The sequence below is a fragment of the Dendrobates tinctorius genome, unplaced genomic scaffold (assembly GCF_039654945.1).
Source record: "Dendrobates tinctorius isolate UK_male_01 unplaced genomic scaffold, ASM3965494v1 ptg000083l, whole genome shotgun sequence".
In the NCBI taxonomy this organism is placed as follows: Eukaryota; Metazoa; Chordata; class Amphibia; order Anura; family Dendrobatidae; genus Dendrobates; species Dendrobates tinctorius.
Window position 1 is genome coordinate 12606782 of NW_027361751.1, and position 22160 is coordinate 12628941.

Below are 22160 nucleotides of genomic sequence, written 5' to 3' on the forward strand. Positions count from 1 at the left end.
CATTTCTCACGTACCCCATAGAATATAAAGTCAGAGTCTGATTTGCGAGAGCAGATCCTATTCTGATCTGATTTTAGTCACATGGGTTTCACTCTCAGAGCAGCCATTTTAAAGGATGTGGGAATATATCTTTTCTACTCTGTGGGTCAGAGGGCTGTCCGATAAAAAAAAACACAACAGCACTTGGACATGTCAGATGTATGTGTGAATGTTGCCTTACACAGGAGGTACAAGGATGCTTAGTTTTTAGACTATGTTCACATAGAGTTTTAGCACATATACAGTGGCTCTATCGGGGCTTACATCCAGAGTCCCGCAAAATGGGATTCTGACGTACAGTACACGCAGATATGGCCTTTGACAGTAATGATGCAGATGGAGTCACAGTGTGCTCTGTCAAGCATAAATTTCATCATTATATGCCTAGTGGAAGTGGGCACAAGACAGTTGACCACATCTTGCTATCCGCCTCAACTCGGCGTATATACCTGAAAATGATGCACAACATGACTTAGGGTAGGTTTCCTCAAACTACAGCCCGCGGGCCACATGTTGCCCACCGAGGACATTTATCCGGCCTGTCGCAAGGGGCCCCGAGCAGCTGTTCCTCCTACCTCAGCTACACTGGCCCCTGGGCCTGGCAGGCATTGAACTTCACAACAGTTCAATGCTGGCAGACCATGTAACCGCAGGTGTAATGACAAGGCGGCAAGAAAAGGCGATGCGCTGCCACTCTGGAAGACTTGAAGCCCTCCGTATGCAGCACAGACAACATGATTGTCTTCACGCCACCTGCGCGGCCTGATGATATCATGCCGCCTGTGCCAGAAGAAGATGGAGTCGAGTGGGTGCCTCTTCAGAGCAGCGGGGATCATAGGTGAGTACTGGTATTTTTTTTTTTTTTTTTTTTTTTTACCGTCGGATCTGGTCTGTCATACCTATTCAGGACCTATGCTGCCTATTGGGGACATTTACCTGCCTATTGGGGACTCTTGCACCACACCAGTCTGAGCCTGCAGTAAAAGCAGAGTTCCACCAATATGGGCACTGGTGAGGCAGAAATGATATTGGCTGCATTGATGGGCACTGATCAAATTGCACTTATGTGCAGTGCAGTCTGTATGTCTCTGTGTGGGCAATTGTATTGTTGGTATATTGTTTTTGTAGTGCTGTATATATATGTAGGTATTTTACTAATAGCAATTTGGAATTCCTAGGAAACAATATCAAGAAAGAGAAAAATTGCTTCACTTGTTACAACTAACAGTGACAAATATGGGACCGGACATTGACCATCTCATTATCCAAAAACAGGCTCATAGTTCCCATTGAAATACCGGTAAGTTGTTAATTTAACTTTACTTGTTCTTCATTTTTAAATATTGTATTTGTTCCTGTTTTGTTTTTGTCACTTCAAAATAAGATATGTGCAGTGCACATAGGAATTTGTTCATAGTTTTTTAAAACTATATTCCAGCCCTCCAATGGTCTGAGAGACAGTGAACTTTGCTCCCTGTTTAAAAAGTTTAAAGACCCCTGACTTAGGGTATTGAAAATTGTATACAGTACTAAATAATTGAATAACTGATTACTGTGACGATGGAGAATAATGGCCACAGCAGCCTTTATTGATTACAATATAAATAAAACAAAAACTTAAATCACCCTTCTTGCAGAGGAGATCCTGGATGGCCAACCAGAAAACTCTGGCAGTACAAATTAACACACTCCCCAGTCGCACAACTCCAACTCGGTGTTGACAAACTGTCATAGTAATGCTCGCATAACCTTTTCTGTTACCCAGAAACCATTCTAGCGGGAACTAACCACCCTGATTGAGGGTCACCATCACTCTGATGTGCCCAAATCCCAGTTAACTAAGGCCATCCCTGACCTCCTCACCTCCAGCTGCGGTGACAAGACAAACACAGCAAATTGAATCCCACACCATCAAATATTAAGGTTGGGTGGGAGGGACGATCACTGGTCTTGAATCCTTGGAAGAAGCCATGGTCTGAGGTGGGGGAGGGGTGTCCTCCTCTTTCTAAAGGTAGCCTACACTACTCTTCCCCTATAACTTTCATCCCATGAAACGTAATGTCCTTTCCCCCCCCACTCTTCATGCCTACAATTAACCCTTTCCCCACCTCCTAATTTCAAACTCCTGTCATGTCCAGGCCTCCACTAGCTGCACAAATTCCAGCCCTATCTGTACATGGAATCCATCTGCATCATTGCTGTCAGTGGCCCCATAAGCGGATACAGTCGAATACCATTTTGCAGTGCTTCTGACAAGCCCCGACAGAGCCACTGAACGTGTGCTAAAATTCCATGTGAACATAGCCTTAGTCTCTCCATCGATCTACTGCTAGGTGGTGTCTAGGGGTCAGAAATGCTATAATTAGTGGTAGTTTCTGGAGGGGCAGTGGTAAACACCTTGTGTCCAAAAGTTCCATTTTTTTTTTTCTATTAAAACAATGTTGTTGGGGATTTAGCAAGAAACTTTCAGTCATATCTCTTCGATAGATACATGACTGAGAAAACTAGAAAGACAGGATGATCCGGGCCAGGACCTACGCAACAACTGCAGATTGTGGAAAATGTAAACATGAGTTAATCTAACCCTAAACACTATGTAAGGAGGTGATTACTGCTGTATCAGTCATACATCACTATTTATAAGCACCTAACTATAGAAACATGTTCCAAGCCAGAAACTCCAGTTCAGAACACACCCTGCGATCTGCCAGTTTACAAGAAAGTGAAACGCTTTCTATTTTTGATGTTTGCCTTGAGCCAGAGTATGAACGATGCCAAAACCTGTGCAGCTCTTGGTTCCAGTAAGTTCAGGATCAGCTCAAATTCAGCATAAAAATTGCTCTATAGGGCCGAGCTCACACATGGCAATTGCCACTGCAGTGGTTTTCTTTTTGCGGAACAAAAATGCACCATTTTCATCAATTTTGTAAAATTGTGGCAAAAAAATATTCCAGTGCCACGCACACTGTGGATCCAATAAGGGCTTCTCTGCAGTCTGTCCTGGCATCGGAAGTGATCATACTGGTCCTCGATCACTGGAAGGCTGATTTCATAAGCTCATTATCAGATATTTCTTCTAGTTAGATATTGCTCAAGTCGCCTGATCACTGGAGCTAATCACAGGCAGCAGTGGTCTAGTGACAGGCTAGAGTATTGACTTTCCAATCTGGTGCAAGCCATGAAGCCAGAGCTGGAGGGAAAACATGCAGATGTAGAGTGGGTACAGAAAGTATTCAGAATTGGTCCCCAGCCACCACTTTTCCTCCCGGTGTGGCGTCCCCACCTTGTACCTGCATGTGTCCAGGAACATCACTCGTGTCCTTACCAATGCAATTACTGAGATTGTCCACTTTACAGATAAGTGGCAAGGGACGCTGCATTTCCCCGACAGCATATTGGGTGAACACTGTGAAGGCTGGAGCCGGGTCACACCCTGGCATGGCACATGTGCTCCCGATGAAGAGGATTGCTGGCCCTACTTCGATCAGGGTTTCCGCCACCTCCTACTTCATCTCCGATGTGCTCTCAGAGTGAACTGTACACATCAGCTGGAAGCTCTGTCTCAGCGAAGCCTGATTGTTGGGCTCTCCATGCATGTGTTATGACTGTCACACAGCCGTGACACATGCAGCTGCGGCGCCGAACAGCTGATTATTGGGAGTGCTCCAGGTATCCAGGCTACCGAGGCAGCTATTCGGATAAGCACTTACCCAAAGCTATCTTATCAACCCTACACATGATACATCGGTTAACAGTAGGAAGGATTGGGGAGGCACGCCTTCTAAACCAGGGTTCCCTAACTCCAGTCCTCAAGACCCACCAACAGATCATGTTTCCAGGATTTCCTTAGTATTGGTCAGGTGATAATTGCTTCACCTGTGCAATACAAAGGAAATCCTGAAAACATGATCTGTTGGTGGGCCTTGAGGACTGGAGTTGGGAAACCCTGTTCTAAACTGCCCAAGGTTCTGGCTAATGTTAATCCTCCACTGGTCTTGTTGACTGTCAGCTGCATATCCTTTAGTTTTCCTCCTCACTAGAGATAAGCTTCTGCCAGATAGTCCAGCAGTGGCTTTCTCATAGAAAATACAGGAACATTTGACAGAGTCAATTGCTCCTGTGTAGTGGGGAGACATTAAATAGCTCTCAGCCAAATAATTGTATTGAGGCCTTTAGTAATGGGGAGTTTGGAATGATGCATTAAGTTTATTAGGCTTGGGTTAACCAAAGGATTTATAAATAAAAAAAAATACTCAATGTGAAAATGTTTTGTTTTATAATAATATATATACAAAAAGATTTAACATGCTAAATACAGAAATATAAAAAAACATCAGTGCTAAAAGTGTTACTGCTCACACAAAGTTACATTTTTATAAAACAGAATAAATTTAATTCTACATTTTAAAAATGTACATATTCACCTGCCTCAATGACATACTTAGACCGAAAAAAAAAAAAAAAGTTGGAGAGCATATATTAACATTTTAGGGGCAGAACATCCGTGTACCCAAACTACAAATATTAGCACAGGAGATCAAGGGTGATTCAATCTGGATATTACTGCATCCCTAATACATAGTTCAGTGCATAAAAGGTTTTGGCTCCTTTGTGGAACTCATCAAACTTAATTGTTTGGCTGTACTTTTTCAGTTTGGAGTCTTTACCAAGTACAGTGTTTTTTGTTCAAGCTTACTTTCAGTTAATTTATATGCCTGAAGGCAGGACAGATTTTTTTCATCCTGGTATGTGACACAGATACCATAATAAGAGGCAGGAGAACAGACTAGCTCTGTGAGATGCCAGAACAATTAATTAATAGGCCTCCCCAATACAAATGCATGGCCTGAATGTCAGGACGAAAAATGCATAGAATAAGGTCTTCAGAAGGTTAATAAAACGCATAGGTTTAAAAAAACAAAAAAAAAAAAAAAAAACCCTTGTGCTGGACAACCAGGTGTGATCTCAAAAGGAATGTGTCACATTACAGCAGATTTTGCCGCCATATCTAGTTTACGCTACCATTTAGCATTCCTTTTTCATATTTACAGAGTTCATTTAGTATTTACAAGCTTTAAAATAAAAAAAAAAAAAAAAAAAAAAAGCTGAGGAGCTGGAGCATAAAAAAAATAAATAAAATGTCAGAACCAAGACCAACCCACACTGAGCAGACTTGTGACCACAACCAACCTGGGTTAAGTCCTACAGGCCAGAAGTTGGAGCGCACATGATAAGTGAATGAACACTATATATCAACAAGGCTAAAAGCCTGTGCTCATATGTTTCTCAATGTATTCTAGTTCTATAAAGCACAAAATTCCTCTGCGTAAACATTCGTGTTTGCTCTTGTGAAATCCTTCTCTTATTGTCATTGAAATGCATAGTGCTCAACACCTGTCCCAAAAATAGAGTGCAATCAGATATCACCAGAAGAGAATTCCACAAAAAGAGGGCAGCACACTGGAAAATCTTGTGAAGTTCTTGAGAAACGTTCAGCTAATTAAGAGATTATCACATATTGAAATAGAAGAACTGTGATAGGACGGTCGAGGGGCGAGTACAGCCATTGTATCAGTCTATACGGAGAATATAGCACTATTCATATTATAGAATCGGTACAGAATGTTTACGCTAATAAACATTGTGCCAGAATATATTCACTTTGTGGCTCCGTTCTTACAAGTTTCAGGAAACCAGGTTTCTTCTTATCCAAAAGAAAAGATCCGAGATAAAAAAATGGAAATAATGTTCTCTCAGATTCAATGAACTATAGAAAGCAGAGAACAGATGCCCCTCATGCTCTCCACAACTTGGCCTCACTAAGGTTCCATGGTTTTTACAATACTTCTATACAACATAATGACAAAAACCATTTGCATCAAAACAGACTTCATGTACAAAAAGTCGAACTAGAATATTTCCACACCACTACTTTTCCTGTGCTGAAGGAGCCTGTAGTCTGGCACAGAAAAGGGTAATGATTCCAGAGTCTTCTAGAGAGAATGTCCTACAGATTCCATTGACCACCTTCAGCAGTCACTGGTCTTCGTGTTACTGGAATTGCTGGTGTATGTATTGCTCTTTCTGGAATATTTCATGGAGCTGAATGATATCCGCATTCTCTCCACAGTTCGTACACTCCTGCAGATCAAGGCGTTCTTCACATTTTCTCTAAAGTCTTTGGACACAAAATAATAGACGAACGGATCGATGCAACTGTTCAGAGAAGACAGACAAAGGGCCGTAATGTAGGAGGCATATATGTTCCCGACGTGGCTTTCTTTTATAGTAGCATAGTTCACCAAAAGCAGAATGTTACTGGGCAAAAAACACACCACGCACATAACCAGCACGGTAATTATGAGCATGATGGCTCGCTTTCGCTTTTTGGCGATGGCGTCATCTGTGATCGAGTCATTCAAGGTTTTAATCATAAAGGCGTAAGCCACCGTCATGAGAATAAGGGGGAAGAAAAAGAGCCCGATAGCAAGCGAGATGAAGTATCTGAACATATCGGTAGCCAGGACGCTGAGCGGCAAGACATCGTGGCAAGTGGTGATTTTGAGGTTGGTGACGTAGACTGTCTGTTCGAAAAGATATAATGGAATAGTGCTTAATATAATTATGAGCCAAATCACGCCAGAGACAATAAATGCAATTTTCGTATTCCTTCTAGTATGGGAGATGGGATTTACGATGACCCAATATCTCTGAACGCTGAGACAGGTGATGAAAAGTATCGAGCAGTACATATTTCCATAGAAAAAGCCCACTAGTACTTTGCACATGGCTTCTCCATAAATCCAGTCGTTGCCATTCAGATGGTATGAAATCTTGAGTGGAATCCAGATAATGAACATCAGGTCGGCCAGCGCCAAGTTGGCCATATAGATCACCGCTGGGTGCTTCTTCTTGGTTCGGGAAAAAAATACCCATAAAGCAATGGCATTGCTTGGTAATCCAACAATAAACACGATAATGTAAATTAAGGGGAGGAAGACCTTCGTCAAGCCACCAGTCAAGACTTTCTGTGCAAATTCATTCACTGTGTAGCCGGTGAAGTTGCTGGCAAGGTCTGGAGTACCAACAAAGTTTCTTCCTTTTTTCGTAGCATTGTTACCTATAGAAAACCGAAATACACGGTTAGTTGGGTTATTATTTTGGCTTTCCAGACATGATTTACCCAATACGAATTACTCCCATCTCCAAGATCTTATCCCCATGTTCAGGGCATTGCAGTAGCTTAGGCAACTATGGTTTCAACCGACAATAACTTACTATAGAAGCAGTCATAACCATAACTACCTATGCTACTGCAATGGACTGGGTAAGTGACAGAGTAAATCAGAAGAACTATAATACATTTCTAATTGGAGGTATTTGCTATTATTACACCTCCTAGATATTGGTATAGGATCTTGGAGATGGGAATACCTCTTTAATAAAGAGGTTCCAAACAGAATTGTGTTCATTATTACTGCTATTTTTCAGTGTGCCTCATCATTATGCAATTGATAAAGAAACTGAAAATGCTTTCGAGCATCCTGTCCTGTTACCCACGAGGAAAAAGAGACTATTCATGGCACCTCTGTAATTTGGTAAACTTCTCCAATTTCTGTTCACTCACACTGGAGCGGATTTACTAATCCTGCATACATTTACAGACAGAGGAAATTCACAATAAACATTATTAAAATATGCCAAAGTTTTAAAAAGAGGGCGAGGCTCATACTGGATAATTTTGGTGCATCTTTAGAAACTCTTGTCCAACTTCACATTCCTATTGGTTTGCTGATACTTTTTCCCCAGCAAAGTTTTGGCTCAGTTTTAGAGCATGGTGACATTTAACCACACATTGCAAAAAAAAAAAAAAAAAAAAAAAACATGCATTATATAAGATGAGAGCTGAAAAAAAAAAAAAAATGAAAGTTGTACAATGCATATAGCTTAGTAAATCTTCCCCAAAGTTACACACACAGGCATGGCATTTTTTGTTTTTGACATCTGATGGTGAAATCACTGTTTATGCCTTTGCAACCCATATATGAATTATTTCATAGGGGTAGTCTTTGAATTGAGGAACAACCTAATTTTCATTAGGCCTCACTCCTGTCAGATATTTTATGGACCGTCAGGTAACTGACACCCACCAGGCATTGTGCTTACTGAATACAGACTTGTTTATGCACAACTGCAAACAAGACCTTCTAGGCCTTAATATGAAGGAGTCTTCGGGATATGAGTGGTTAAGGCTGGCCCTGAAGTTAGCATTCCCTTTACTTACATCACATGTCGACTAAACAAAGTGGAAGTTAGTTATCGAAAAATGCTGGTGACAGGTTCCTTAGTAAACGGGCAGCACTACATTTTTACCTTTATGTCACAACTTCCCTGCAAGCCATTTATAGCGACCACGAAGCAGGAGAAAGGCAGGGTGAATTGATTCCTACCTATACCACCCCCCACTTCTGATTGATGTGCATGATGATATTCCCCTTGTCATCGACATAGCTTTTGAGATCTTACAACTCTGTTGATCCTAAGACTAGTATATGCACAGTCCTTACTGTCCTGTTCAGCGTAGAACATGTCAAACACTGGCCCGCAACGTCGGGTATGCCCCCTGCCCGGCTTCACACTTTCCACTATATTGGAATACTGGATGCAGAAACGGTTGAAAGCAATGACAACGAAAACAATGCACCCACTGTATTGAGCAGTGCATACATTCAGAGCGATCACAGAGACTGGAGCAGTTGGAGACCAGGGAGAGGAGAGTATTTTATTTTTTTTAATGTGGGGCCATATACTTTTATTGCTCTTGCATAACATTATTGCAGTATGTCCCATTTGTGATTATGTGTTTATTTTATTCTAAGATCTAGTAATTAAAGTGTACTTTGCTCATGGGATAACCCATTTAAGCTTGTTTCCATATGAAGTCATATCGTGCAAGCGAATCACTGGAAATGGCAGAAGACCGCGAGCGGTGTCTTTAAAGCATATACTAAAACTAGCTCTACATATATAAGGATATAAACAAGCTGACCACATTTCCCCCCTTGAAGAAACAAGGTCATTGTAATGTGAAATATGTCGTGTTTTTTATATTTACTGGTAATGTGTAGTAATGTATAGTGTTGGTAATGTACAATATAGGATAACATAGGGCAAGACATAGGTTAGGACATATGTATTAGGTAGTGACTGAAGTTATATAGTGACATTAGGGTAAGGAAAGTGTTAATGTTTGGGACTAGCCCATAGTGGGATAGGCTTGTTGTTGGGGAAAGTCACTACTTCCTGTATATAGAGTGATTGGGAAACGTTTAAGTAGGAGTAGTAAGTGTCTGTGAGCAGTGTTACCAAAGTGGGTGAACTACTAAGAGAAGGAGGCCGGGGGACAATGGAGTAGCGTGACTTGGAACTGACAGAAGACGAGAGCACGGAATTCTACTTAAAAGGGGTCCTTGGGTAGGATGACATGGCACAAGAAATCCTAAGCTTGCTAAACACTGATGGTAACGGACCTAAACAGGACTGAGTTTGTGGGACTAGTGGGGGCCCCTGAGCAGTAGATCCAGGGCGCCAGTAGCAGAAGAAATAAGACACGTAACCGATGTGCAGGTAGAGAGACCTGCTGATCAGGACTTTGGCGACAAGATAAGCGGTGATGAAGTAACATAGTAACATAGTAATTAAGGTTGAAGGGAGACTTTAAGTCCATCTAGTTCAACCCATATCCTATCCTAACTTGCCCTAACATGTTGATCCAGAGGAAGGCAAAAAAAACCCATGTGGCAACAGTAAGCTTCACATTGGGGAAAAAAATTCCTTCCCGACTCCACATACGGCAATCAGACTAGCTCCCTGGATCAACGCAATATTAAGGAGACTAGTGTATATACCCTGTAATATTATACTTTTCAAGAAAGGCATCCAGTCCCTTCTTAAATTTTAGTAGTGAATCACTCATTACAACATCATATGGCAGAGAGTTCCATAGTCTCACTGCTCTTACAGTAAAGAATCCGCGTCTGTGAGTATGCTTAAACCTTCTTTCCTCCAGACGTAGAGGATGCCCCCTTGTCCCCGTCACAGGTCTAAGAGTAAAAAGATCATTAGAAAGGTCTTTGTATTGTCCCCACATATATTTATACATTGTAATAAGATCACCCCTAAGCCTTCGATTCTCCAAACTAAATAACCCCAAGTGTAATAACCTGTCTTGGTATTGCAGACCCCCTAGTTCCCTAATAACCTTGGTCGCTCTTCTCTGCACCCGCTCCAGTTCAGCTATGTCTTTCTTATACACCGGAGACCAGAACTGTACACAGTATTCTAAGTGTGGTCGCACTAGTGACTTATATAGAGGTAAAATTATGTTCTCCTCATGAGCATCTATGCCTCTTTTAATGCATCCCATTATTTTATTTGCCTTTGCAGCAGCTGCTTGACTCTGGCCACTAAATGTGAGTTTGTCGTCCACCCATACACCCAGGTCTTTTTCAGTGACTGTTTTGCCCAGTGTTTTACAATTAAGCACATAATTATACAACTTGTTCGTTCTACCCAAGTGCATGACCTTACATTTATCCCCATTAAAGCTCATTTGCCATTTATCAGCCCAAGCTTCTAGTTTACATAAATCCTCCTGTAATATAAAATTGTCCTCCTCTGTATTAATTACCCTGCAGAGTTTAGTGTCATCTGCAAATATTGAAATTCTACTCTCTATGCCCCCTACAAGGTCATTAATAAATATGTTAAAAAGAAGCGGGCCCAAAACTGACCCCTGTGGTACCCCACTGCTAACCGTGACCCAGTCCGAGTGTGCTCCATTAATAACCACCCTTTGTTTCCTATCCCTGAGCCAGCTCTTAACCCACCTACACATATTTTCCCCTATCCCCATTGTTCTCATTTTATGTATCAACCTTTTGTGTGGCACCGTATCAAAAGCTTTTGAAAAGTCCATGTACACCACGTCCACTGCATTCCCTTGGTCCAGTCCGGAACTTACCTCTTCATAAAAGCTTATCAGATTAGTCTGACAGGAACGGTCTCTTGTAAACCCATGTTGATATTGGGTCATAAGGTTATTCTTCTCCAGATACTCCAGTATAGTATCTCTTAGAAAACCCTCCAGGATTTTACCCACAGTTGAGGTTAAACTTACAGGCCTATAATTTCCAAGTTCAGTTTTTGTCCCCTTTTTGAATATTGGCACCACATTTGCTATACGCCAGTCCTGTGGTACAGACCCTGTTATTATGGAATCTTTAAAGATTAAAAATAGTGGTCTATCAATGACTGTGCTTAATTCCTGCAGTACTCGGGGGTGTATCCCATCCGGGCCCGGGGATTTGTCAATTTTAGTGATTTGTAGACGCCGCCGTACTTCCTGCTGGGTTAAGCAGGTGACATTTAATGGAGAATTTTTATCCCTGATCATGTTATCCATCATGGGATTTTCTTGTGTAAATACTGTTGAAAAAAAGTCATTTAGCATATTGGCTTTTTCCTCATCCACCATTTCACCCAGACTATTTTTAAGGGGACCAACACTATCATTTTTTAGCTTCTTACTATTTATGTAGTCAAAGAATATTTTGGGATTATTTTTACTTTCTCTGGCAATGAGTCTCTCTGTCTCAATCTTTGCTGTCTTTATTTGCTTTTTACAGAATTTATTTAATCTTCTGTATTTATTTAATGCCTCATCACTACCTACTTGCTTTAATTCTCTAAATGCTTTATTTTTATCTCTTATTGCGCCCCTTACAGCTCTATTTAGCCATAGTGGTTTCCTCCTATTTCTCGCATGTTTATTCCCATACGGTATATATTGTGCACAGATCCTATTCAGGATGCTAATAAACGTCTCCCATTTTCTTTGTGTATTTTTATGTCTCAGGATATCGTCCCAGTTAATTGCACCAAGATCATCTCTCATCCGTTGGAAATTTGCCTTCCTGAAGTTTAGTGTCCTTGTAACCCCTCTACTACACATCTTATTAAAAGATACATGAAAACTTAATTTGTGATCACTATTACCCAAGTGACCCCCAACCCTTACATTTGATATGCGGTCTGGCCTGTTGGATAATATTAGGTCTAGCAGTGCCCCCCCTCTTGTTGGGTCCTGAACCAGTTGTGAAAGGTAATTGTCTCTCATAGTAGTCAAAAACCTATTACCTTTGCTGGAACTGCAGGTTTCGGTTCCCCAATGTATTTCAGGGTAGTTGAAGTCCCCCATAATAATGACTTCTCCTTGAGTCGCTGCTTCATCTATTTGCTTTATGAGGATATTCTCTGTAGCTTCCATTATTTTTGGAGATTTATAACAAACCCCTATCAGTAATTTATTATTTTTCCCCCTCCCCTTATCTCTACCCACAGGGACTCTACATTTTCATTAGATTCATATATATTATCACGAAGGATGGGTTTTAAGGATGATTTTACATATTAGTAGGTAAAAAACTGTGCATCACCGGCCCTGGAGTAGACTGCAGTGGAATGATATGTGTGAAAATGCTTTACACTGTGGAAGAAACATCCATAAGACGTTGTACCCGTTACCCCCTTGTGCATAAGCATTGCCCAGTTACTGTTCATTAAAGACAGTTTTAGAAACTGAGTCTACTTTAATGAACTTCAAAACCCTATGTTCCTGGCCGGCCAACACCATCAAGAGGCCTGCACGGGTGCAAGACCCCCACAGCACCAGTACCCAGCTTCTACTCATGTAGCGCGCCAGGCCCAACAGAAGAACAGAAGACCAGCACCTCATCCGCGGCTGCCGTCCCACACATACATAGCATTAACTCCAGAAATCTCCCAGCTGAGGCTAGCCAGCTCCTGAAAAGTTGAATCTCCCATTGCAGTGCCAGATGTTGGACACTACTCAACTGCAGAGATATAGTGTGTATATGTATATATATATATATATATATATATATATATATATATCTTTTTTTTTTTTTTATAAACACTGGCATTTCAGAGAAAACTTAGTTTGGGGATCCAGACGTAGGCAAGTCTTGCATTGCCCACAGTCGAATTCTCTCAGTGGTCCTGGTGATTGCCAGGTCTCTTGCTGTTGAAAAGGCCTGTCAAACAATTAGAGTAATGAGGGGATAAGCTGGCCGAGGGCGGCATCAAACCAGTCATCTCTGCCAATGGTCCTCTAACGCAAGCTCCCTGACTCTAGTATACTACAAGCTGCCATATTCAAACTCTTCCCGGCACCTCTCTGGTCTCAATCCATCTTCATGTGACTGCAACTTCTGGCTGACCGAAAGTCAAAAGTAATGGTCACATGCCCTCAAAGCAAGTCTGATAAAGTTTTCCGACTCTCAAACTTAGGCCACGGTCACACGTTCAGTATTTTACATTAGTATTTGTCAACCAAACCCAGGAGTAGATGAAAAGACCGAAATGGTGCATGTTTCTATAATAATCTTTATTATAATAATAATCTTTATTTTTTATATAGCGCTAACATATTCCGCAGCGCTTTACAATTTGCACATATCATCATCACTGTCCCCGATGGGGCTCACAATCTAAATTCCCGATCAGTATGTCTTTAGAATGTGGGAGGAAACCGGAGTACCCGGAGGAAACCCACGCAAACACGGGGAGAACATACAAACTCCTTGCAGATGTTGTCCTTAGTGGGATTCAAACCCAGGACTCCAGCGCTGCAAGGCTGCAGCGCTAACCACTGAGCCACCGTGCCGCCCTAATACATTTCCTTTGATTGTTCCACTCCAGATTTTGGCTTACAGATACTGTTATAATATTTTGACCAAATACTGAATGTGTGAATGTGACCTTACACCGAGTTGTGACTTATGGATCACCTAGCAAATACTGGGGTGATCAGACAGGGCACAACTTGCAGAAGACAGCCAGAGTGGCGCTTAGATTAGTAACACCATTCTAGCTAGATACATATATATTTGGGCAGCATGAGTCAGGTGACCTTTAATAAATGTGTTTTAATCCAGAGCAATCCCTAACTATTGTATTGGTCTTATGGCAGATTTTCCTAAGCTGCAGGGACCAGTTGCAAATACACCCCCGGAAGACTGCCTTTTTATGGTCATCATACACTCGCGTCTTTACATCTCCACCCAGCTTTACTAGTGATCTAGTATAACAGGGGTCATAAGCCAAAGCACCGCCTGGCTGTCACTGCGCCATTATTCCGCACCGCTGGAGACAAAGGTTATATTTACAATTGTACAAGCATTTCTCAGAAATGACTAGTCTTGAAATGAGTAGTGTGCCATTATGTGCTTACTGAATGAAGCCTTTAATCCGTTTTACCCACCCTCACTGACTAAGCTCCATATTAGAGGCAAGAACAATATTTTCAGGTGAACATAACCTTGAGGATCCGTGTACACACGGGCCATCTCTACCCAATACGGAGGCTTCCCGGAGAATAGCAATTACCCAAGCACTATAATTAAGTCATTCCTTTTTCGCAATAAATTTATATTAAATGGGCTCGCTCTGGATGATTTTTAGTTAATTGGTTTTACTCTGCAATTATTACTTAAAAATGTCCTCGAGTAATGAACCCCTGCCAGACAAGTGAGCGGCATACCATTACCTGCTAAGGAAATCATGCCAGAGGTGGCAGCAACCGTGAAGTCTCCTGGATCAGCATGTGCACGGCGGAGACATTATGGGACAATGTACAGTTAGGTCTCCAAACATCACCCGACCCCAATGCAGGAGGGTAATCTAGAAACCATATAAGCCCAGTGCACACTCACACCCGCACATGCATTTAGTGGACTCTATGGACACTGCCTAAAATTCAGGGGCATAACATAATGATAGTGCCGGTTACATCATAAACACAGAAAAGTCACTCAAACATTACAAATACTGGAAATTATTAAAATATCACTCAAACATTAATAATTTCCATATTATTACATCAGTAAAAATGTAAGACTATGTTCCCGTGTACAGTAACTAATCTTTCTTCCATTTGAAAATGATCCATTTTTTGACTATTCGATCAATTTCGAATGGAGAAAAGCAGACGACTATTAGTAACTGATCAGTTTTCCATAGACTTCAACATTAAAAAACTGATCCAGCTGAAATCGATTTTCATTCATTTTTAGCTGGAAAAAAGCTGCACAACTCTTCTGTTAATGGATTTCTCGGGATCCTACCTAACCGATGATTACCGGACATGTGAACGTAGCCTAGACTAGCAGATGCCTCTAATGAGATCTATAGACTGACCCCAGAGGGAAATAAGCAGCACTGGAGGAGGCTTGTGGGGACAGTTAAAAAAAAACAAAAAACAAAAAAAAAACAAAAAAAAAAAAAAAACCACACACAATCATCTCTTGGATTTATGACAAAGACTGAGCCAAATTGTGCAGAATTAGTACTGAAACCAGTTGCAATTTTTTTTTAACCCCAATAAGTAATAAAATTATCCCCACAGGTGGATAGTCTTGTTATGGTGGGGTCAGGGCTGCGTCTTACGCTCCTGGCCCCCATCCCTGGACAGCCTTGTATGGTGGGGTCAGGGCAGCGTCTTACGCTCCTGGCCCCCATCCCTGGACAGCCTTGTATGGTGGGGTCAGGGCAGCGTCTTACGCTCCTGGCCCCCATCCCTGGACAGCCTTGTATGGTGGGGTCAGGGCAGCGTCTTACGCTCCTGGCCCCCATCCCTGGACAGCCTTGTATGGTGGGGTCAGGGCAGCGTCTTACGCTCCTGGCCCCCATCCCTGGACAGCCTTGTATGGTGGGGTCAGGGCAGCGTCTTACGCTCCTGGCCCCCATCCCTGGACAGCCTTGTATGGTGGGGTCAGGGCAGCGTCTTACGCTCCTGGCCCCCATCCCTGGACAGCCTTGTATGGTGGGGTCAGGGCAGCGTCTTACGCTCCTGGCCCCCATCCCTGGACAGCCTTGTATGGTGGGGTCAGGGCAGCGTCTTACGCTCCTGGCCCCCATCCCTGGACAGCCTTGTATGGTGGGGTCAGGGCAGCGTATTACGCTCCTGGCCCCCATCCCTGGACAGTCTTGTATGGTGGGGTCAGGGCTGCGTCTTACGCTTCTAACCCCCACACCTGGACAGCCTTGTATGGTGGGGTCAGGGCAGCGTCTTACGCTCCTGGCCCCCATCCCTGGACAGCCTTGTATGGTGGGGTCAGGGCTGCATCTTACGCTTCTGGCCCCCATCCCTGGACAGCCTTGTATGGTGGGGTCAGGGCTGCGTCTTACGCTCCTGGCCCCCATCCCTGGACAGCCTTGTATGGTGGGGTCAGGGCAGCGTCTTACATTTCTAACCCCCACACCTGGACAGCCTTGTATGGTGGGGTCAGGGCTGCGTCTTACGCTTCTAACCCCCACACCTGGACAGCCTTGTATGGTGGGGTCAGGGCTGCATTTTACGCTTCTAACCCCCACACCTGGACAGCCTTGTATGGTGGGGTCAGGGCTGCATCTTACGCTTCTGGCCCCCATCCCTGGACAGCCTTGTATGATGGGGTCAGGGCTGCGTCTTACGCTTCTAACCCCCACACCTGGACAGCCTTGTATGGTGGGGTCAGGGCTGCGTCTTACGCTTCTAACCCCCACACCTGGACAGCCTTGTATGGTGGGGTCAGGGCTGCGTCTTACGCTTCTAACCCCCACACCTGGACAGTCTTGTATGGTGGGGTCAGGGCTGCGTCTTACGCTTCTAACCCCCAAACCTGGACAGCCTTGTATGGTGGGGTCAGGGCAGCGTCTTACTCTCCTGGCCCCCATCCCTGGACAGCCTTGTATGGTGGGGTCAGGGCAGCGTATTACGCTCCTGGCCCCCATCCCTGGACAGCCTTGTATGGTGGGGTCAGGGCAGCGTATTACGCTCCTGGCCCCCATCCCTGGACAGTCTTGTATGGTGGGGTCAGGGCTGCATCTTACGCTTCTAACCCCCCACACCTGGACAGCGTCTTACGCTTCTAACCCCCCACACCTGGACAGCCTTGTATGGTGGGGTCAGGGCTGCGTCTTACGCTCCTGGCCACCACACCTGGACAGCCTTGTATGGTGGGGTCAGGGCAGCGTCTTACGCTTCTAACCCCCACACCTGGACAGCCTTGTATGGTGGGGTCAGGGCTGCGTCTTACGCTTCTAACCCCCACACCTGGACAGCCTTGTATGGTGGGGTGAGGGCTGCGTCTTACGCTTCTAACCCCCACACCTGGACAGCCTTGTATGGTGGGGTCAGGGCTGCGTCTTACGCTTCTAACCCCCACACCTGGACAGCCTTGTATGGTGGGGTCAGGGCTGCGTCTTACGCTTCTAACCCCCACACCTGGACAGCCTTGTATGGTGGGGTCAGGGCTGCGTCTTACGCTTCTAACCCCCACACCTGGACAGCCTTGTATGGTGGGGTGAGGGCTGCGTCTTACGCTTCTAACCCCCACACCTGGACAGCCTTGTATGGTGGGGTCAGGGCTGCGTCTTACGCTTCTAACCCCCACACCTGGACAGCCTTGTATGGTGGGGTCAGGGCTGCGTCTTACGCTTCTAACCCCCACACCTGGACAGCCTTGTATGGTGGGGTCAGGGCTGCGTCTTACGCTTCTAACCCCCACACCTGGACAGCCTTGTATGGTGGGGTCAGGGCTGCGTCTTACGCTTCTAACCCCCACACCTGGACAGCCTTGTATGGTGGGGTCAGGGCTGCGTCTTACGCTTCTAACCCCCACACCTGGACAGCCTTGTATGGTGGGGTCAGGGCTGCGTCTTACGCTTCTAACCCCCACACCTGGACAGCCTTGTATGGTGGGGTCAGGGCTGCGTCTTACGCTTCTAACCCCCACACCTGGACAGCCTTGTATGGTGGGGTCAGGGCTGCGTCTTACGCTTCTAACCCCCACACCTGGACAGCCTTGTATGGTGGGGTCAGGGCTGCGTCTTACGCTTCTAACCCCCACACCTGGACAGCCTTGTATGGTGGGGTCAGGGCTGCGTCTTACGCTTCTAACCCCCACACCTGGACAGCCTTGTATGGTGGGGTCAGGGCTGCGTCTTACGCTTCTAACCCCCACACCTGGACAGCCTTGTATGGTGGGGTCAGGGCTGCGTCTTACGCTTCTAACCCCCACACCTGGACAGCCTTGTATGGTGGGGTCAGGGCTGCGTCTTACGCTTCTAACCCCCACACCTGGACAGCCTTGTATGGTGGGGTCAGGGCTGCGTCTTACGCTTCTAACCCCCACACCTGGACAGCCTTGTATGGTGGGGTCAGGGCTGCGTCTTACGCTTCTAACCCCCACACCTGGACAGCCTTGTATGGTGGGGTCAGGGCTGCGTCTTACGCTTCTAACCCCCACACCTGGACAGCCTTGTATGGTGGGGTCAGGGCTGCGTCTTACGCTTCTAACCCCCACACCTGGACAGCCTTGTATGGTGGGGTCAGGGCTGCGTCTTACGCTTCTAACCCCCACACCTGGACAGCCTTGTATGGTGGGGTCAGGGCTGCGTCTTACGCTTCTAACCCCCATCCCTGGACAGCCTTGTATGGTGGGGTCAGGGCTGCATCTTACGCTCCTGGCCCCCATCCCTGGACAGCCTTGTATATTGGGGTCAGGGCTGTGTCTTACGCTTCTAACCCCCATGCCTGGACAGCCTTGTATGGTGGGGTCAGGGCTGCGTCTTACGCTCCTGGCCCCCATCCCTGGACAGCCTTGTATATTGGGGTCAGGGCTGTGTCTTACGCTTCTAACCCCCATCCCTGGACAGCCTTGTATGGTGGGGTCAGGGCTGCGTCTTACGCTCCTGGCCCCCATCCCTGGACAGCCTTGTATATTGGGGTCAGGGCTGTGTCTTACGCTTCTAACCCCCATCCCTGGACAGCCTTGTATGGTGGGGTCAGGGCTGCGTCTTACGCTCCTGGCCCCCATCCCTGGACAGCCTTGTATATTGGGGTCAGGGCTGTGTCTTACGCTTCTAACCCCCATCCCTGGACAGCCTTGTATGGTGGGGTCAGGGCTGCGTCTTACTCTTCTGGCCCCATCCCTGGACAGCCTTGTATGGTGGGGTCAGGGCTGCATCTTACGCTTCTAACCCCCATCCCTGGACAGCCTTGTATGGTGGGGTCAGGGCTGCGTCTTACTCTTCTGGCCCCATCCCTGGACAGCCTTGTATGGTGGGGTCAGGGCTGCATCTTACTCTTCTGGCCCCCACCCCTGGACATTCTTGTATTCCCACCCCCTGCCATAATTGTGAGAAAATTAAGCCATTTCATTGCCTCCTAGTAACTTTCTGACCAGAGTCACAGACCCCATTCCCAGGGTCATCGCCATCACTGCCGGGCTATTATCTGCCATATAACCGCAGTATAGTGTACACGGGCTCCACACCAGGAGATATAACAATGGCCACAGTCCATGGGGTGAGCAGCCCCTGCTATGGCTACCTGGGCAGGTAAGCAGCGCGCAGCTCCGGGAGACACTCACCTGACGCCGTCAGCACAGAGGTGGAGAGGAGCGCAGCGAGCAGCAGGAGCCGACGGCCCCCCATCCCACACAGCAGCGGAGACCCCGCAGTCACCGGCACAGAATCACAGCGAACACTGACCCGCCCGCCAACTGAGCTCAACTGTGCGATACTCCGACGCGTGACGTCACTGGCCCTAACCACGCCCCTCCCAAAGGTTTCGCTGATACCTGTGCACCTGAGCGGGGCGGGGCCTGTCAGTGACCCCACCCAGTCCATTAGAACGTGCATGGTGACGTCACCTCTCAGGTATGTAAAGGTGTCTCGCGGACGCAGAAATCTTGTGTAACCAATCACAGTGGGGTCAGCAGTCGGTGACGTCACTCAGTGACAACCATTTAAGGAAGGATGTGACACCATTTAGTTGTATGACATCACGATTCAGCAGCCACGCTGAGCAAACGCTGGCGGCTCCTTACAATACAGCCCACGACATAAATACAGGGATTTTTTTAACGTCCCCAGGGGCATGCTTAGTTTGGGCTCCCTGCTGTAGACAGGATTAGTTTGTACTTCGCCTTGTAGCTGGTAGCCAAGTGCAGCAGTTGGCTGCTATTTAGCCTGACACCAGGATAGGATTACTTTATTTTTTTTTATTTCCAAGTGTTTTGATAAAGACTGTTAGAAGAGAGAGGGGGAAAGTACGTGCTATCTCCCTCCTGGAATGTTTCCTTCAAGCGGGATCCAGCTGGATGAGGATTGTAGCTTGTGGCTGAGTTACAATAGCAACAGTCAGTGAGCTGCCGCCAAGACAAATATATTGTAATGCAACGTATAACAAACGCGTAAATTCAGAAGGAAAATCACGTGATCAAATGTATATAAATCACTTGCCAGACCACACCTGAGATGGCCTGTATAAGGGCAGTCTGACATGTGCAGATAATTCCGGTACCGGAGCTATCCATGTGGATACATGGTACCACCGTGTGCCGCATCAGGACCACATGGACGGCCACAGGGGAAGAAGCGCTACTGCAAGCGCTGTTCCCTGGCATCTGGTTTTGTTCGCGGCTGTCATTCTTCTCTCCTGCTCTGCCAGCAGGAGAGAAGAATGAATGAAAACCCGACCCCCTCTGTTTGTGAACCAGCCTGGCAAAACTCACAGCTGGGGGCTGCTCTTCTCAGGCTGGTAAGGGGCCATTGATCTTGCTTGCCCCCCCCCCCCCAGCTGCCCAGAAAAGGCAAGGTGACATTAAGCCCGGATTAGTAATGGAGAGGTGTCAATAAGTCACCTCTCCATTACTAATCCTAGAGTTATTAAAGGGTTAATCAACACACACAATAAGAACAAAGTATTTTAATGAAAGAATACACTACACACAGTGTTTAAAGTTTTATTATACTCCTAATCCCATATGGACGCCATCGTTCTCCTGTAAAAAATTATAAAATAATAACTAGAGTTGAGCGAAACGGGTCGAAAAAATTCAAAAGTCGCCAACTTTTGGCAAAGTCGGGTTTCATGAAACGAAACCCGACCCTAGGATGAGGTCGGCCACGAGGTCGGCGACTTACGCGCCAAAGTCGCGTTTCAAAAGTTTGTTTTGCGCTCTTTTTCAGCCAATCAGGATCCACGGACACTGTGGGCAACGTGATGACATAGGCACGGGTCACCACCATCTTTCAGAAGGGCATGCAAGTGATTGGCTTGCTTTGGTGGGCGTCACAGGGGGTATAAAAGGGCGTGCACGCCGACCGCATCTTACTTCTGCCGATCTTAGCATAGGGAGAGGTTGCTGCTGATTCTGTAGGGAGAGCGTTAGGCAGGGAAGAAGACAAAAAAACTGCTTCTGCTGCTAGCGATTTGGCCTGCACAACACACCAGTCACTGTGTGTGCAGTGCAAGGGGAGGCTATATAGTGGTGTATCAGTGGTGTTGGTTGTTGGGCTGCCTTTTAAGGCTTCCTGACAGGCTGGCATTGCTGTTTACCCACTGCTCCGCAAACTGCTTTTTTAAAAGCAATCCAATCTCCCTTATCCTCTAGTCACTTTGGTCACAGCTGTGCCATCGAGCCTGTCACATAGCGCTCAGATATTCATTGGGCCTCACACAATCCAAAAGTGTCCAGTGTCCAAAAGTGTGTGCAGATATTCAAAATCTCCCTTATCCTCTAGTCACTTTTGTCACAGCAGTGCCATCGAGCCTGTCACATAGTGCTGAGATATCAGTGGGCCTCACACAATCCAAAAGTGTCCAGTGTCCAAAAGTGTGTGCAGATATTCAAAATCTCCCTTATCCTCTAGTCACTTAGGTCACAGCAGTGCCATCGAGCCTGTCACATAGCGCTGAGATAACAGTGGGCCTCACACAATCCAAAAGTGTCCACTGTCCAAAAGTGTGTGCAGATATTCAAAATCTCCCTTATCCTCTAGTCACTTTTGTCACAGCAGTGCCATCGAGCCTGTCACATAGCGCTGAGATATCAGTGGGCCTCACACAATCCAAAAGTGTCCAGTGTCCAAAAGTGTGTGCAGATATTCAAAATCTCCCTTATCCTCTAGTCACTTTTGTCACAGCAGTGCCATCGAGCCTGTCACATAGCGCTGAGATATCAGTGGGCCTCACACAATCCTAAAGTGTC

General features: G+C 45.6%; 1 protein-coding gene across 1 annotated transcript; it reads right to left on the reverse strand.

The window, feature by feature from the left end:
• Positions 1-4292: 4292 nt before the first annotated feature.
• Positions 4293-19726, reverse strand: F2RL1 (F2R like trypsin receptor 1). The gene is made up of 2 exons (XM_073584123.1): positions 19536-19726; positions 4293-7159 (listed from the first exon to the last, which is right to left on the reverse strand). Exons 1-2 carry the CDS (start codon positions 19597-19599, stop codon positions 6069-6071), a joined length of 1155 nt encoding a protein of 384 aa, XP_073440224.1. The 5' UTR covers positions 19600-19726; the 3' UTR covers positions 4293-6068.
• Between the last annotated feature and the right edge of the window lie 2434 nt (positions 19727-22160).

Coding starts and splice junctions, on each gene's coding strand:
- F2RL1 (XM_073584123.1), bottom strand. CDS start 19,599: ATGGGGGGCCGTCGGCTCCTGCTGCTCGCTGCGCTCCTCTCCACCTCT. Junction 7,160..19,535: donor CTCTGTGCTGACGGCGTCAG/GTGAGTGTCTCC, acceptor GGTTTTCTATAG/GTAACAATGCTACGAAAAAA.